Source organism: Gopherus evgoodei, chromosome 5 (assembly GCF_007399415.2).
Source record: "Gopherus evgoodei ecotype Sinaloan lineage chromosome 5, rGopEvg1_v1.p, whole genome shotgun sequence".
NCBI lineage: Eukaryota > Metazoa > Chordata > Testudines > Testudinidae > Gopherus > Gopherus evgoodei.
Window position 1 is genome coordinate 112341860 of NC_044326.1, and position 17074 is coordinate 112358933.

Genomic DNA, 17074 nt, shown 5'->3' on the forward strand with positions numbered 1-17074 from the left:
AATAAGCCTGCATATTCCCAGTGTGCATCATCCTCTCTTCCAGCATATAAACAATTACACCTTCCGAGAATAATTTGTCTTATCCAGTTTACCTCCTCTTACTCCAAATATACTTAGGCCACATTTTCATTTCTCTGATAACTTGTATCAGCCTACCTGTGCTCCAAAGCGATCTAACATTCCAACACCCAATTCGTGTCTTAACCTTAATGCCATTTCAGATTAAGAACTTCCTTGCAACTTTGATTTTCCATCATCATTGTCATTTCAGCTGGATTGCTGGTTGGCCGGTATTATCTTGTCTTTTGTCCAACAGACTGTGGTTCTCCACTGTCAATGCCTGCACTGTCAAATCAGTTGCAGACTGGGCTTCTCTCTGCATTGTTTCCATGCCAGAAAGTATTTCTGCATAGGTTGTTAGCCTGATTCACAACTCCTTACCAGGAGGACTGCTTTTAAACAGGCTCCTAACTCTTTGACCTGTCTGATTTGGATGGCTCTTCCAGGAATTCTGCTCCCTCCAGCACAGCTCTCAGGGTCATTAGAGCACGCAAACCTCCCACCAACTCAAGGTGCAGTCCTGGGGAAAAAGGATTGGTTGAAACCTGGCCTGCATCTGCCTTGAGCTGAGTGGCACACAATAGTCATTTGGGCAACTCCTTAGATGAGTGGGAACCACCCTGAATTGGCAACGTTTGACCGGACCATGGAGAACTTCCTCTGGAATCAGAAGAATGAGGTTGAGGAAGGGACAAAGTTATAGCCAGAAAGGAAGGGCCCTGCCAAGCATAAAGGCAGGAGGGAGATCAAGCATGTGAGAACTAACTGCCTTTGCCCAAAAAACTCACTATACAAATACCTTTGGGTGCCAGAAAATCTTTGGAAGAACATAATGAAAATATCAGAGGATAGTGCTGGGCTGGGTACTGGGGCTATGGAGAATGTACTGGCAGAACAGCAATTACATAAGGCCAAGGGGGAATGGGACTGCTAGAAGAAGGGCATAGCTGATGCCTTCTTTCTATGCTTTCATTGGACATCCTGGCAGTCTGGCATAACTCCATGCCAACAGCAGGACTTCCCAGCAGTGCCAGAACTGGTGGAATAGAGGTAGTGTGAGAATATCAGTGACCAAAACACAGGTCTACTTTTATCCTATAAACTAGATAGCATAAAACCAGAATTTTGTAGCGAGAACAAGTTACCAAACAATTGCAAGAATCTCACACTTCTAAGAGGAAAAGATAAAATCAAATTTTGTCACCGAACGCTGCAACTGGCATAACAACAGAAACCAGACACACAGATTTTCATGCAGTGTTCTCAGACTGACAAGACCCATTGTGCATGGTGGTACCTTTTAGTTGTAACAAAAACATATCTGAGACACACCAATAAAAGTGGAGTCTAGAAATGAGGTGCAATTCCTTTCTTTAGAAGTCTGAAGTTTTCTATATCCTCATTCCTTCTATTCAGCCTTTTAAAATGTCAACAACAAAGTAATAAGTAGTGCTACACATTAGCAACTCAATCTGGTCCAGTTTAAGTTATGCAAGTGTTAAGGTAAATGGCATAATACATTTCTTCACTGTAATTAGATGTTGCCCAATGCATTTCCTGGTCTTGCACATTTCTTTTTTTGTGACTCCTGTCCACGTAAAGATTTACCATAAATAAGAACTTGCAACACAAACTATCACCCAACACCACCCCCTTAATTGATCCTCTTTTCAAAAACATGCCCTGTACAGAAGAGATTACAAAGGTTGTAATTATTAGTTAATTCAACTTGATCTCATTTTTAATGTAGAAAATTGTAAATAAATGTTTTACATTTCAAATACCATAAACTAGTTGAATGAATCAACAGAAGAAAATACAGGGGCTGTGAGCTATTTCCTCAAAAAGTAATTTTCTTTCTTGTTCTAAAACTTAAGTTAACGTACCTGTAAAAACAAACAGGGAAAAATTCCTAGAGCTTAAGGTTCAGATGAGTCCTAAATGATACTAGTTGTGGAGCCCTACCTTCCAAAAGGCATTGTCTCCCCTCTGCCACCCGTCCTTCTGAGCACCTGTATAAATGGAGGGAGACACTGAGTTGCAGTAAACTCCTAGTTCACCTGGGACCAGAAAATGCACCACCACCTTGTCACTTATATAAAGCACTGTCATTGTGTAGTCTCTACCATAAAATGAGAGCACTCCTCAGACAAAGGGTGTCAGAAGAATTTTTTTTCTTGACATATATTTCCAGTATGAAGAATAATGCATTCTGTAGGGCTACTAAGAACACAGTCACCTGGTGGTATCAAGAATTGCTAATGGTGTGCCATAAGTGAGCCTCTGAATCAAATTCAGAATAAAACCTGCTCATTGAGCAGTCCAGATCCAATGCTCTGGTGGAACAGCTCCCTCTAGAATGCTGATCTTCCACAGTTTCAGTGCAAGGAGTTATGAGATAATCTTGTCGGCGATCTACAGAAGAGCACATGGCCTGTGTTTAGCCTTTCTTCAAATGGCTTAATATTGGAAATTAATCTTTTATGACATAAAGAAAGAAAAATGTAAATATACTGAGCTGCTGCAATGCTCTATTTGTAAAGTTAAAACCAAATCATCACATGAATTCCCAAACTAGGGCAAGCACTAGTTTTAGTCACTTTTTCCAGAGTAAGTCCTTGTATACTAACACTGTACTTTTATTGTAAACCTTTATATTTCATGGACCACTCTAAAAAAAGGAACATTGTGTCAACTCAAATGACAAACTGCTCACACTAACAAATCTTTAATGCTTTTTATTTTACAAGCTACTTTAATATCTACAACCACATTTTAAAAGCAGATAATACCCAGAAGAATGTATAAGAAAGTTTTCGAATTTTAAAGTTAAAGGAATATTCTTAGTACCATCTCAAAGTTTTTCCCTTTAAACATTAGCTCTCCCTCACTGGCTCTTGCTCTCAGAGCATTAGAGCACAAAACATCTATTTTAATGCCATTGATTTAGAGAGCATACAGCCTGCATCACATCTTTTTTTGATTACAAATATTATACTTTTATCAGTGATGCAAAGGAAGATATAGATTATTGTATATTTTTAGAGATTTTTTTTAAAAAATTACTTAGAAAAATGAATTTTTGGAACCATAGCAAAGCTGGGGCTAAACTGGGGATAAGCTAGAACTGTGAGGTATAGAATTCAGGTATTTTTCACCATATCCAGAAAGGTGAGTTTCACACAAATAAAGCCAAAACAACATAACAAAAAATAAAGTCACCCTCCCTGTTAGCTCCTTGGCAGCAGACGGACCCCATTTCCTGCTCTCTCTCTGTTTTTAACACTCTTGGCTTCTGATAGCAAGAAAAGTCATTTCCAAACTCTCTTTTCCCAAAGCCATCTCATCCCACTTGTGGTACTTGCTTTCACTCAACTGCAGCACTGGCATATATTATATTTTAGAGATATGATTGCTGTCTCAGTGTGTCAGTTTTAAAGTTCAGACTCAAGAAGTGGTCCTTCAAAAAGGGACTACACATTGGCAGGTGGAATAAAGCAGATCACCCAATACACCTTTTCCACCTTCAGTTAGAATGTACATTTCTATGAAAGGTTGGGGAGTCCTATGGTGTGAAAAAACAGAACAGCTTTTTTTCTTTATAAGTGTTTCAAATATGGACCACTATTATTATTTTTTGGCTAATTAATATTTTGTCACTTCCCAAAGTACAGTCAGAAGCCTATTTTTCTGCATATTTTAAAAATTCTCATGTTTTGGGAAATTATTTGCACAGGATGAGGCCTACTCTGAAACAGCTATGGTAATAACAGAGTAAATGAAAGCTGAATGAACAATTCTCTAAAAGAAGGTATATGTTTGGATATATTCAGCAGTACTCTGAACAGTGATTTCCAGTTTGGGATTTATCTATTTTCATTTCCTGTCCAGATCAGGAAACAGCTGCCCAGAACAAAAGTGGATCACTAAATGTAGCATTTATTCTTTAAAGATTTGATAGGGAAAAAATGTTATTTATAGAAAGATGTGTGTGATACAATTTCAGCCTATTACTTTCAATATTCACGCTCTAAAATATTTCTAAAAAATAATCTATTTAATGCAACTGTGATCTCTCTGGCAATGGTTTCTCCTGTTTTGCTGAAATATGTATAGACCCTAAATATAGCTACACTGCTTTTATACTGGAACCTGACAATGCTTGATGCAATTTCATTGCTGCTGAAGGAAGTCCCTTGCAAGATTTAAAGCTTCACATTTTTCATCCAGTCCAACTGAAGTTCCATGTCAAATGATAAAATCAAAGCTCCTTCACTCCAGATCCACATGGAAAGACAGTGATCATTTGGATTTCTTGTATACCGTAGATGTCATAATGCCCTTAGGATTTATGATGCTCACACACAGTCGACAGAACCCTCTAACTTTAAATTCTCTCAAAATTTGTAGTTGCTCATATCTGTGGAGAAGGAACGGTCAGAAGGCCAGTTGGCTTGATCTTGTTTATGCCTCCATCCAGAATGCAGACCCTTGGATATTTGATTTGCACTAGATGAGCTGCAAACTGAAACAGATACACATCGTTAGTATGCTGTGTATTGTACTCCTTTTTCTGAGCTAAGAAAGCGAAGTGAAACAGAGGATAACTTTAACAATATCCCCGTATAACATCTACATTCACCTGTGAACCCCACAAAAGAATTGCTTTCTACTAACTACTATGGCATAGCAGCCCATAATGATTTGTTTGTATGCATTGCATTGAATTTGGTGGTCGTGAAAAGTGTCACACTGGTAGCTCTGAATTCTCTTTACAGATGATGTATTGTACAGACATCTGCAGGTTCAGTTTCCTCACCCATCACTATTAGGATTCCTTAACATTTGATCCAGAGGGACCATCCTCTAGTGGTGTAAAAGAGGAGATAAAATTCTCCACAGCCATCCAGTTCCCAGCATCTGTCATTACGATTAGTGTTATTTGGGAAACACACAGCCATCTCCCACACACACAATTTAAAAAGTCTGTACAACATTTGTTTCCTTCCTGATTTATCATCAATTACTATCCATCTGCACAACTCACAGGAAGTATAAAGTACTAAGAATTACTTCTGTGCAGCCAACTAAATTACCAACTCCAATAGGGCAATAATGTCTATTCAGGTGCTGGCACCTGACCTGAATTTGGTACACTAAACCATAGCTTGAAGAATTTTTTTTGTCTACTTCCCATTTAAATGACCATGACACTACAAAAGCTACCAAGGCATAAGATGATGTGCTTCAGCGTTACCTGCTCAATCCTAAAACAGAAAGACAAAGGCATTTCCTTTAATGGTGACAAACAACAACAATTAATAGTAGCAAGGTATTAAACTTCTTCCCCAGCTGGAATTTTCACCTTGTAATGTGTTTTATGACATCCTTGCTGTAAAGACATTTTAAATATGCACATAATTCATTTTTGTACATCTGCATGTCAAACAAAGTTATTGCATTCCTTTCCAAGTGATTCAGGTTAGACTTGAATAGGGAGTGAGAATTCAGCACGTGATCTGTGATCACTGAAGACTTGTTCAGATAATATAAGAGGTCACCGCTGATTACAGTCAGGGAATTCCCAGGGTCATGTCTCATGGAGGTACTACCCTAGGAAAGACCTTCCTTATTAGCTTCTGTCAGCCAATGGAAGGTTCAAAGGATCAAAAAAACCCAAACAAACACATACACACACTCTACAGGCTATCGAGCAAGATGGGATATGTAACTGCCAAGTGATGCCAGCTTGCAACAGAGGAATTAAATACCATGTATCCATGGAAATCTGAACCAGAGCTGCTTGTGATATGCACTGAACTATTACTGAGGCATATTCAGACTCCCAGGCTATCTTTACAGTCACTAACCACACACAAACACGTATATGGATGATATATGAATGTGTTTCTTTAAAAAAAAAAAAAAAAAGAAAAAAGAAGTACTGTGCTATATTAATCAACAATATGCTGGAAAAATTACCATATGTTCTTAATGATATATATTTATTTCATGCCATATCTATACCTCATCATATACTTATCACGTTTTATGCATTCATAACTCTTCAAAAGCTACATGCAGTGTCTATTAATATTTTAAATTTTAACTATAAATAGGGATTTAGCACACATTGGTCTTAATATGACTGCCATTTCATTTGATCTAAAAAGTGAATCTGAATCACACATAATTGCTTCTCATTTAGGGTTTGTACATCATAAATCTTGTGCTACACAGTACTTTTGCCATGCCCCAGTAATCAGGGTATAGTTAGAAATGAGCTTTCGTTACATATTTGACAAATGGCCCATGTAAATCCTGCTGGCGTGCTGAGGGAGCCTCACGGCAACCAGACTGGAGAGGCCTGTGACAACTGGGAAACAGCAGTTGGAGCGGTGAGATCATCAGAGAAACATAGAAGAAGAGAGTCTGATAGCTGGGTGTTCTGAGGAGAGGAGTGATATTGTAGAGCGAGGAGAAGCAAGTATCCAAATAGTTAGGAGAGAGGCAGGACAGGAAAAGTAACTGTGAGATGGGGACAAAATGGCAGAGTAAGAGCTCTTGCAAGTAAAGAGTGACAGGAATTTGAGGAGAAAATTAAGTAAGAGAGTATGTGCTTGTTCTGGGGGAGAGCCTAAAGGGTCACAGAAAGCATTTGGGAGAACTGTAGAGACCATTCATCAGGAAACACAAAGAAATCCATTGACAGGACTTATCAAAGACCACCAGGGACAAACACCTAGGATAATATCATCACAATCACAAACTGAAGCAGCTAGATCATGTCAACCACCTCACAGTCATGTGTATATTGTCAGCTGCCAGTAAGCCTGGCCAGAAAAAGGATACCCTGGTCAAAGCCTAAATCATAGCTCAGTCAGACAGGAATAATACATGTATTAACCTCCTACCTTCATGCAATCAAGCTCCTCATAAGTCAACCAACGGAGAACAGTTGTTCCCAGTGTAGAAAGGTGATAGCGAGGCTTTGTATTCCGTCTGCCAGAGCAAGGTACAGAATCTTTCAGGTTGGGGACTTAGACAGTGACATTCCCACACTCTGCTCTCTGTGGTTCCCTGTCTCCAATTTTCCATGTTTTGCCTGTGGAGGTTATTGCAACTCTAGGACAACAGTCATTCTTCCAGAACTGCCACAGGGGAGAGCAGAGATCATAATCCCTAAGTAGTATTTAAAGTAAAACACACACATACACAGAGTTCTGAATGACCGTGCATGTGTTTTTCAACTCCAGATATGCATAATGGGAAGTGTTTGCTCTGCCAGATTATATCATTATAGAATGGTCAACCAGGAGTTTGCTTTAGGTGCCGTTCAAGCTATCTCATTTAATCTCCAACAGTCAGAGAGAACCCATCCTCTTCTTCTGGGAGACTGGAATGTACTGTCTTCCCCTGATGTAAACCCCAGCACCCGCAACGTTGTGGGTGAGAGTTGGAGGAGAGGGGCACAGACATTACTATGAGGGAGCTACCTGGCTGCCATACAAGCTTCCTCTCTAATTCCTAATCCCAGCACACCAAGAGAACTCTGCAGCCCTGGGGAACATTTGTGCTGCACAGCATCAGATGGCTCCATGCTGCAGAGCTGGAGTGCGCCAGGGTTTGACCCTAATTTAACAACTACCTAATCTGATTACTGGGGGGGAGGGCGAGAGAGGGGAGAAAGGACACTGCCAATTTCATGTTCTGTTATTTGTATGTTGTGTCCTGAAAGGGGAAACAGCTGTAGGATTCAGCATTACATTATATTTAGGAGTGTTTTGTTGCATTATCTAAAACTTCCTTCAGTCTCCCTAATTAAAATATTAACTTTTTATATTCCTCTTGTATGCATTGGTTCCTGCTTCTTGCAGATAGGCAAGTCAGCCAGAGAGAAAAGAACAGGAGCTTGTGCATCCCACATCACATGCATTATAAGACTGGAGATGGAATTGTACAGAAAAATGTTCTAATGTCACCTGGAATCTTATCCTGCTAAAGTACACTGTACGCATCTTGCATTATCGAAAAAGGTGAAAGGATTATTTCTGGCATGTGTACTGCTTGAGGGAAAGGGAGGAAAGATTATTTCAAACATTCACATCAACTTCAAGCCTTTTTCACGACCTAACAGTTATGTACAAATATCACGTAGTAAAACTTTAAATACATGAGAAAATAAACAATACAGAGAAAATTAATGTTGCTCAAACACAGACTAAAAATTAACAGTCTAAAAAGAGTAAAATTCCAGACATACAAATACTATGAAGCAGTGTGACCTTCTGAGCCACCGAAAGATTTCTTGTATGGTGTCAGCAGCGGAAACTCTAATTTCACAGTACTAAAAATTAGTCTCCATCATGTCCTCAGACCACTGTGTCATTCTACCACATTAATCATTGTGTAGGGGCTCATATTTTCTTTTCAAATACTTTGACAAACTATCAAACTACGGGCCTAAAGTTAGGCACCTAAACAGTTTATTTTGCAACTAAATAAAAGTGACCTGATTTACAGGGTACTGTGAGAGCCCAGAAGCCAAAAATTGGGTGTGGTTAGTTTGGAATAACCTGTAAAACTTTTCTTTAAAAGGCTTCTTGGAATATAAATAAATTGTGCAAGTATTATTCAGATCTCCATTCCAACCATCCTTGTAACTCGTAAAATTCTTGTGTCTCCCCACCACTTATAAATCTCAATCTTCACAAATGGATCGTGGTTTCCTCAAATGTATCAATTACGCAGATTTATATTTTTTATATATTATGGACAGATAAAACAGTTATTTGCGAGAATGCACTAGTTAATATTCAAAATTAGAGTTGTGTTTGTCACTGAACAACAAAAGTTGAATGGCATTGTTTTTAGTCCTTGATTGGAGAAGTGTAACTTCACGAAGAGGGCTTTAAGTCTCTCAAAGAGAGGCAGCAGATAAATAGGATTAGGGAATACTAAAATACCAGAAACTTTGAATCTCTCTCTTTTCTGGGTCACATAGGCTTTGCTCAAGACATTGTTCCAAAAATGTTGGGATGCTATGAAATTTGCTAGCTGCATGCAGAGTTCAATTTAATTTCCTCATGTCACGTTCATAGCAAATATTTGAGTGTGTGGAAGATGCACGGAGATCTTTGAATGGCTTGTTTAACCACTACTATCCCAGGTTTCTGGAGATGGACTTGGGAACTCTGCCCCTTTTCTGGGTTAAGCACCAATTAATTCCACATAAAATATGCCCTTTTCAGTGTGAACTACTGAGCCTGCAAATATTTAATATTTAAGCATTCTTGTGAATAAAACTCCTTTACTCGAATCCTCAAAAAAAGAGTCACAGGCATAGCTGAAGCAAATTCATTTTAACCTAGTGTTGGATGCCATATTTCAGCAACTCTACATACAAATATACACAGTAGGTTTGACCCTTCTTTCCATCATTTAAGTACCTTCATGTATCAGGAGCCATAATGATCTCCATGGTTTAACTGGGAACCTTAGATGCCCCTATGGATCATTTATCAAACTGTGTTTGTATCAGACTACTCAAGGCAGTAAAACCACACGGCTTTCAAGGGTACCAGTTGTATTACACTAGACACATCATGATTTCAGAATGTATATAGTGAAGATTCCTGTGACAGAATGCAGTTTGAGCCATAATGTATTATAGCAGTTCCCAACTCTCTGCAGGCTGGCCATCAGGGTAATGACATTTAAATTTCTCGCTTTCACAGACATTCCTGTGGCAAGGGGAAATTAAAGGGTGCATGGGGAAGGAAGGAGGAATAGCATACTGTACCAGAATACTAAGTGAAAGAATGCTGGGACCAATCATCAGTACAAGGAAGCAAAGCCATACAAAGAATCAGAAGGCAACGAGATACTCACATTAGAGATCTCTCTCATTCAAACTTTGTACAACCCGTAGATTCTTACAAGATTCCTCAAATGTTCATTTCTTTCTATTGCTTTGTAAAAACATGTTGCAAAAGCTTCAGCTGGGGTACTGCAGGCTGTTTTACTGTAAAACAGAACCAGTAGGTTGCCCTCGATTCTAGTGAAGGACAGTAGACATGAACGAAGCAAAGAAATTATTCACTAGTATCCATGAACAAGCTTTCTCTGTTGCAGACACTGAATCCCACTGCTTCAGAGAAGGTATTTTTAGTTCAACTACTTCTAATACTAAGGGCTTGTCTACCTGGAGACTTAGTGAGTTCAAGACAGGGTGCACATCAGCCAGTGATTTCCCTACACACACACCCCAGTTTTGTGAACTAGTTACTTGCCCATTTAATGACTGTTTGGAAATTTGAATTGAAATTGAAACATTAATACACACTTTAAAAACATATAGAATATATGATAAAATATGTGCATCTGAAAAAGTATAATAGATTTGAAAAGTATGAACATAGACTAGCTTCCTTATACAGCTGTTTTTTATGACAATGCCAGTGCATTCATTTCGGTGATGTTGACCAACCTAATAATTTCAAATGATGATTTGTAAGCGAAGTCTAAATGAGCTCTTCCTGACAGCTAGTGATGAGCTGGGGCTGGGGGGAAAGGCTTCCGGACCAGATTGTATTTACATTCACACCTAATCTACCTAGGTATCTAGCAAACAGAGCTGTGCTGCCCAAGTGATAGATTTTGGCTGGGGTTCGGTTACATATCACTTGAATGTGTGCGTGTGGGGGGAAGGGATGAGGGGAATGAAATGTTGTTGTTCTTATTGTATGAGTAAAGGGCAGTAGAACTGTACTTAGCCTGTGCTGATTGAGGGCATCAAGAGAGAGGGTAGGGACCTGTCCCTCTCTACTGTTTAAAGACAGAACTGATTAGGCTCCATAGATAGCCTTTTGTTCTGTTAAGTGACCACTGCAGCTGAATTCACTGATAATTAGGTCTAAGTGCTTAGTCCTGCTGTGGGGACAGTGTTTCTGTGGAAGAGACAGCCCAGACTGCATTAGCAGTGAGGCTCCCCCACTGACAGCTCAGCTGCAATCACGGAGAGCTGGGTGGAACCTCAAGAGACCAACTCACAGAGGTCACAGTGGCAGGTGGCAGCACGACGTGACTGAGCAGGGCCACTGGCAACAGAGTGGTGGAGTGAATGGTGGCACAATGAACAGAATTGGCCAGGGTGAGCAAGGTGCCTTCTTGCCCCCGACCTGGGAGATGTGCTCATGTGAAAGCACCTCTGAACTCTGAGTCTCCACTGACCAAGGACAACACTGGTGACTGGGGTGCGGTGGAGGGAAAAGTGAGGGGCATGTTAAATAAACATTTGTTTGTTGGACTATATTTTAGTGACTTTGCTCCAGGATGCTAGATTTATGACTGGGAATGGAAACATATATAAATATGTTTCCTAGTAGGCCAAGATTTTTAAAATGTATTATTTGCCAAGGTTGTTATCTCATATCATTGCTATCTTGAGAGGTCATTATGTTGGGGAGTTTCTGTACTAAACATTTTATTATTATAATTAATTTTCACATAAGAATGGTCATACTGGGTCAGACCAATGGTCCAGATAGCCCAGTATCCTGTCTTCTGATAGTTGTCAAGGCTAGGTGCTTCAGAGGGAATGAAGAGAACACGTAATCATCAAGTGATCCATCCCGTTGCCCGTTCCCAGCTTCTGGCAAACAGGCGAGGGACACTCAGAGCATGGTGTTGCATCCCTCCTCATTCTGGCTAATAGCCACTGATGGACCTATTCTCCAGGAATTTATCTAGTTTTATTTTAAATCCTGTTGTAGTTTTGGTCTTCATAGCATCCCCTGGCAAAGAGTCCCACAGGTTGACTTTATGTGGTGTGAAGTAGTACTTCCTTTTGTTTTTTTAAAATCTGCTGCCTATTAATTTCATTGGATCACTGCTAGTCGGAGCCGGTGCAACCATTTAGGCAAACTAGGTGGTTGCCTAGGGCGCCTAGTGGTTGGGGGCACCTAAAAGCCTGCTCAGGCGAGCAGGTGGAGTGGAGGTGAGCTGGGGAGGGGAGGGGCACGGGGATAGCCGCCCGCAGTAATGGGGAAGGTGCACAGGGGAACCACTCCCCGCCCCAGATCACCTCCACTCTGCCTCCTCCGCTGAGCACGCAGCCCCCGCTCTAATTCTCCTCCAATCGGCGCCACAAGCCTGGGATGGGAGGAGAATTAGAGCGACGGCGGTGCTCGGCGGAGGAGGTGGAGCCGAGGTGAGCTGGGGCAGGCTCCCCAGGCAGGATTAGCTGCCGCTGGAGGGAGTCTCCCTAGGCAGGGTTAGCTGCCGTAGCTGGGGGGTAGATGCTGCAGGAGGGGGGCTCCCCAGGCGAGGGGGGGGGGTGGACTCCCCAGGTGGGGGGCTGGGTTAGCTGCTGCTGGAGGGAGGAGTGGAGCAAGGTGGAAGTTTCGCCTAGGGCGCGAAACTTCCTTGCACCAGCCCTGCTGCTAGTTCTTGTGTTATTTGAAGGATTAAATAACATGTCCTTATTCACTTTCTTCACACCAGTCAAGATTTTATAGACCTCTATCATGTCCCCCTTTAGTCGTCCCTTTTCTAAGCTGAAAATTCCCAGTCATTTTAATCTCTCCTGTTTCATACCCCTAATCATTTTAGTTGCCCATCTCTGTACCTTTTCCAGTTCCAATATATCTTTTTTGGGATGGAGTGACCAGATCTGCACACAGTATTCAAGGTGTGCATGTACCATGGATTTATACACAGGCAATATGATATATTCTGTCTTATTATCTATCCCCTTCTTAATGATTCCAAACGTTTGCTTTTTTGACTGCCGCTGCATACTGAGTGGATGTTTTCCGCAATGACTCCAAGATCTCTTTTTTGAGTGTTAACAGCTAATTCAGACTCCATCATTTTGTTTGTATAGTTGAGATTGTTTTCCAGTGTGCATTACTTTGCATTTATCAACATTGAATTTCATCTGCCATTTTGTTGCCCAGTCACCCGGTTTTGTGAGATCCCTTTGTAACTCTTTGCAGTCTGCCTGGGACTCAACTATCTTGAATAGTTTTGTATCATCTGCACATTTTGCTACCTCACTGTTTACCCATTTTTCCAGATCATTTATGAATATTTTGAACAGTAATGGTCTCAGTACCAACCCCTGAGAGATACCACTATTCATCTCTCTCCATTCTGAAAACTGGTAATTTATTCCTACCCTTTGTTTCCCATCTTTTAAGCAGTTACTGATCCATGAAAGGACTTCCCTCTTATCTCATGATGGCTTACTTTTCAAAAGTCAATTTAAATTAAATACATTTTTTTAATTATATATTTTTTAGAAATCTAGACCTGTTATGTGTTTTGGTGTAACCTGCATTATCCTTATGTTAAATTTGCATTATCCCAACTAAATATTTACTTTATTCATATATCTTTTATATGTTGCAGATCAAAGTGAAAATGAAAAGACAAAAAACAATACAACAATTTTTTCACTCAAAGGCCTCAAAAACTAACCAAGGTGAAGAACACATCAAGAACCAAGAATATATCAAGATGTCATCTAAAGGTTCAACTGGTATATCTACATCTGACCAGCCCGAAGCACAAATACAGCTACCTACTGAAGAAACAGTGTCTCCAAAACGTAAAGGCAGTTCCTGATCTTTGTCTGTCAAAGTGTTCCCATTTACTGAAGTTACAAAAGATGGCTACTGGTGCACCTTTTGCAAAAAAGCTTTCGAAGAAGGAAAGCTTCCCAGTGCTATAATTGGTAAAAAGTGGAGGAGATTGGTTTGCCCTGAGTGGAGGAGCCTCCCAGTTCCAAAACATAACCTGCAAGGTTACTCTTCGAGCATGGCATCTCCAGATCAAACTACTGCCCCATCCATCTTTCATGCCTTCAAATAGGGCTCAGGGGAGCTGACGCACCAAGCTCTCTTCCCTCATGTTAGTGTTTCCTCCAGAATTCATGGAAATTTCTGGACAGGTAAAGGTCAGGGCTCCATAACTCCCCATTAGTGCCTCCTAGAACCAGAAACATCTAAGTGTAATAACACAGATAGACAGATCAAACTCCTCCTTAAACAACCCAAACTTTCTAATAACTGTCAGAGGCATTAACCTAATCAAGGATAAAAGAATAATACATATTTGGGGTTTCTGGGCTGGGCTGCTTTTGATTTATGAGCTGGCAAAGGAACAGCAGGAAACTTTTCCTGAATCTCTTTCTTTTTTAACTTTATTTTTTTAACCTACTTGCTAGGGGCAATGTAAGGCCTAACTAAATAATGTCTGTGTAGTACTGCAAACTGTAAGTACAAAGTAATTAAGGCCAGCTGTAGGGGTTAAATAACAACTCAGGATGACCTCCTGGCTTACAGCCCTGAATTACTCTCCTGTGATCCTGTAACCTTTGGAAGTGTAGACTGGTGATGACAGCAGCTCTCTTTCTCCACAACTTCATAAAATGTCCACTGGGAATCATATGGACTTTATTGTGTTTGCACTAGGACCATGCACATTTTATTATGTATTTGCCCCAGGGCCAGATTTACAAGGCTATTTAGGTGCCAAAATATGCAGACAGGTGCCGATGGGTACATCTACACACTGAGCTGAAATTTACACCTCCAGCTCAAGGAGACAGTTAAAACCAGAGGAGGTGCAAGTGATATGAGGGGCCAGCCACCTTGAGTGTGTACCTAGTGACCTGAATGGACATGTCCTCAGGGCAGCTAGTCCCTCCCTTATCACTCACGGTGCCCGGCTACACTCTACATTTAGCATGCTAATAAGATTAGAGCTAGCGCAGATGTGTCTCTTCAAGCTGGAACTGACATCTCTAGCTCAAAGTGTAGATGTATCCTAAGACAGTGGTTCTCAAACAGTGGTCGCCGCTTGTTCACGGAAAGCCCCTGGTGGGCCGGGCCGGTTTGTTTACCTGCCACGTCTGCAGGCTCGGCCCATTGCAGCTCCCAGTGGCTGCAGTTTGCTGCTCCAGGCCAATGGGGGCTGCGAGAAGCAGTGTAGGACGAGGGATGTACTGGCCACCCTTCCCACAGCCCCCATTGGCCTGGAGCGGCGAACTATGGCCAGTGGGAGCCGTGACTGGCCAAACCTGCGGATGAGGCAGATAAACAAACTGGCCTGGCCCGCCAGGGGCTTTCCCTGAACAAATGGTGGACCAGCTTTGAGAACCACTGCCCTAAGATGCTTAGGCACTTTTGTAAATCCAGCTTGGTGCCTACCTCCATATTAAGGCACTTAAATACATGTGTCAATCAGGCTCTCAGTATTAAAAAAAATAAAAATAAAAAAAATTGGACCCTTGGTTAATATTTCACCCATGTGAAAGTTCAGAGATTTCTGTTTGTTTTTTAATTAAGTTAGTAAGGTGTGCATGTATCAAAATATGGATTTATAAACAGGAAAGTAGCACCAACCTTTACCCTGCAGAGACTAGCCTCTTTGGCTGGGGTTTTCAAGAGAGCGTAAAGGAGTTAGGCATCAAAATCCCATTGCAATTCCTTGGAAGTTGAGAATTTAACATCCTGAGGTTCCTTTGAAAATCCCCAGCCTCCATATAATCAAAACCATGAACCTTTTCAGTACAAAATTCAATACTTTAAACACGCAATGCAACATCTTTAGTGCAGTACTAAGATAATTAGGAATGAGAACATTCATTAACAACATTGCTAATTATACACTGACTACCTTACCTGCTGACTTGACCATCGATTTACATGTAATTTAATTATTTAAAAATAATTATCTTAAAATTTAAATGCAACAGCTAGATGTTTATGTTTTAGACTTTGCTGATTTTCAGAAGTGTGGCAAGCAATCATCAAACAGTACTGTGCCAATCATCAAACAGTACTGTGCCACACTTAGTCTTCAGTCATATAAAGATGTAGCCAGCAAAAATGCACTCTGATAATTGTCTCTTAATGCCATAAAAATAATCTGTTTTCAGTTGCTACCCATTACCTCCTGACCTCACTTTTTTGTGTGTGTGTGTGTGTTTGTTTAAAGAGAAAGGAAAGGTTCCCATGTGAAAGCATCGCCATGCAAACTCAGACAATATGTCATTTTCATAAGGTAAAAGATATTTTCTTGGGCCAGGAATAGGTCATACTAAAGAGAGGTTGAACTTAAATCTTTTGTTGTGCTTTGTAAAGAGGCAAGACGACTTCATACAAAACGCAGATTGCTTGTCTTTGCTTTGGCAATAATTCATAGATCTTATCTCATAGCTACTCCTGACTGGTGAGAATTATTACAGTGGTACAATAGCGTGCAATTATGGTACAACAGCGTGCAATTTAATAAATGATCTACATAATGGATTAATAATAAAGCAATGACTTTACCCGGTCAAAATAATCAATGTAACAATCAAAAGTTCAAACACCATGACTGAGGATTCACTGTACAACTATAAAAACACAGGACTGATGGTTCATTTAGTTCTGCCCCATGACTCACCAGCCATCTCTCCGCAGTGAGATCCTACACTATTCCCAGCGTTCTATCAAACATTTTCCCACAGTAAGAAAAAGGCAGAGTCTAATTATTATCAACAACAGATTAAGAAAGTTACTATATGAAATCTGCCTTCTTGTTAAAGAGATTGCCTCACTGCTGAGAAATGATCGGCTGGTGATTGAAGATTACAGAGCTAGGCTAGTATAATCTGTGGATTTGTATTACTATCAGGGGGAAAATGGTCTGAAAACATTTTTTCCGGTTAAACATTTAACTAAAAATAAGAAATGTGTTAAATAATCTGGGAAAGTCAGGAAAATTTCTCCAAGAACACCAGCCCAGGTAGCAGTGTGTGTCACTATTAAGGCTAAGCCACTAATTCACTATCTGACATTGGTCAAGTCACTTGATCTCTTCTAACTTCAGTCATCCTGGCAGTAACACAGATAAAAGCAGCACTTCCTTAAAAATAACACACACCTCCCTCAACAGGTAATGCATCAGAATTGATATTTTTGGATAAATCGTGCCGTCCTTCCCATAGAACTAGCCCCTC

The 17074-nt window shown here is 40.5% G+C and overlaps 1 protein-coding gene across 2 annotated transcripts in view; it reads right to left on the reverse strand.

The window, feature by feature from the left end:
- Nucleotides 1–2782: 2782 nt before the first annotated feature.
- Nucleotides 2783–17074, reverse strand: part of TBCK (TBC1 domain containing kinase) — a 185875-nt gene continuing 171583 nt past the window's right edge. For both annotated transcript variants that reach the window (XM_030564512.1, XM_030564511.1), the window contains one exon: nt 2783–4585. In XM_030564512.1, the coding sequence (XP_030420372.1) occupies nt 4475–4585 (111 nt within the window). In that variant the 3' untranslated portion in view covers nt 2783–4474. The remainder of the gene's footprint in view (nt 4586–17074) is intronic.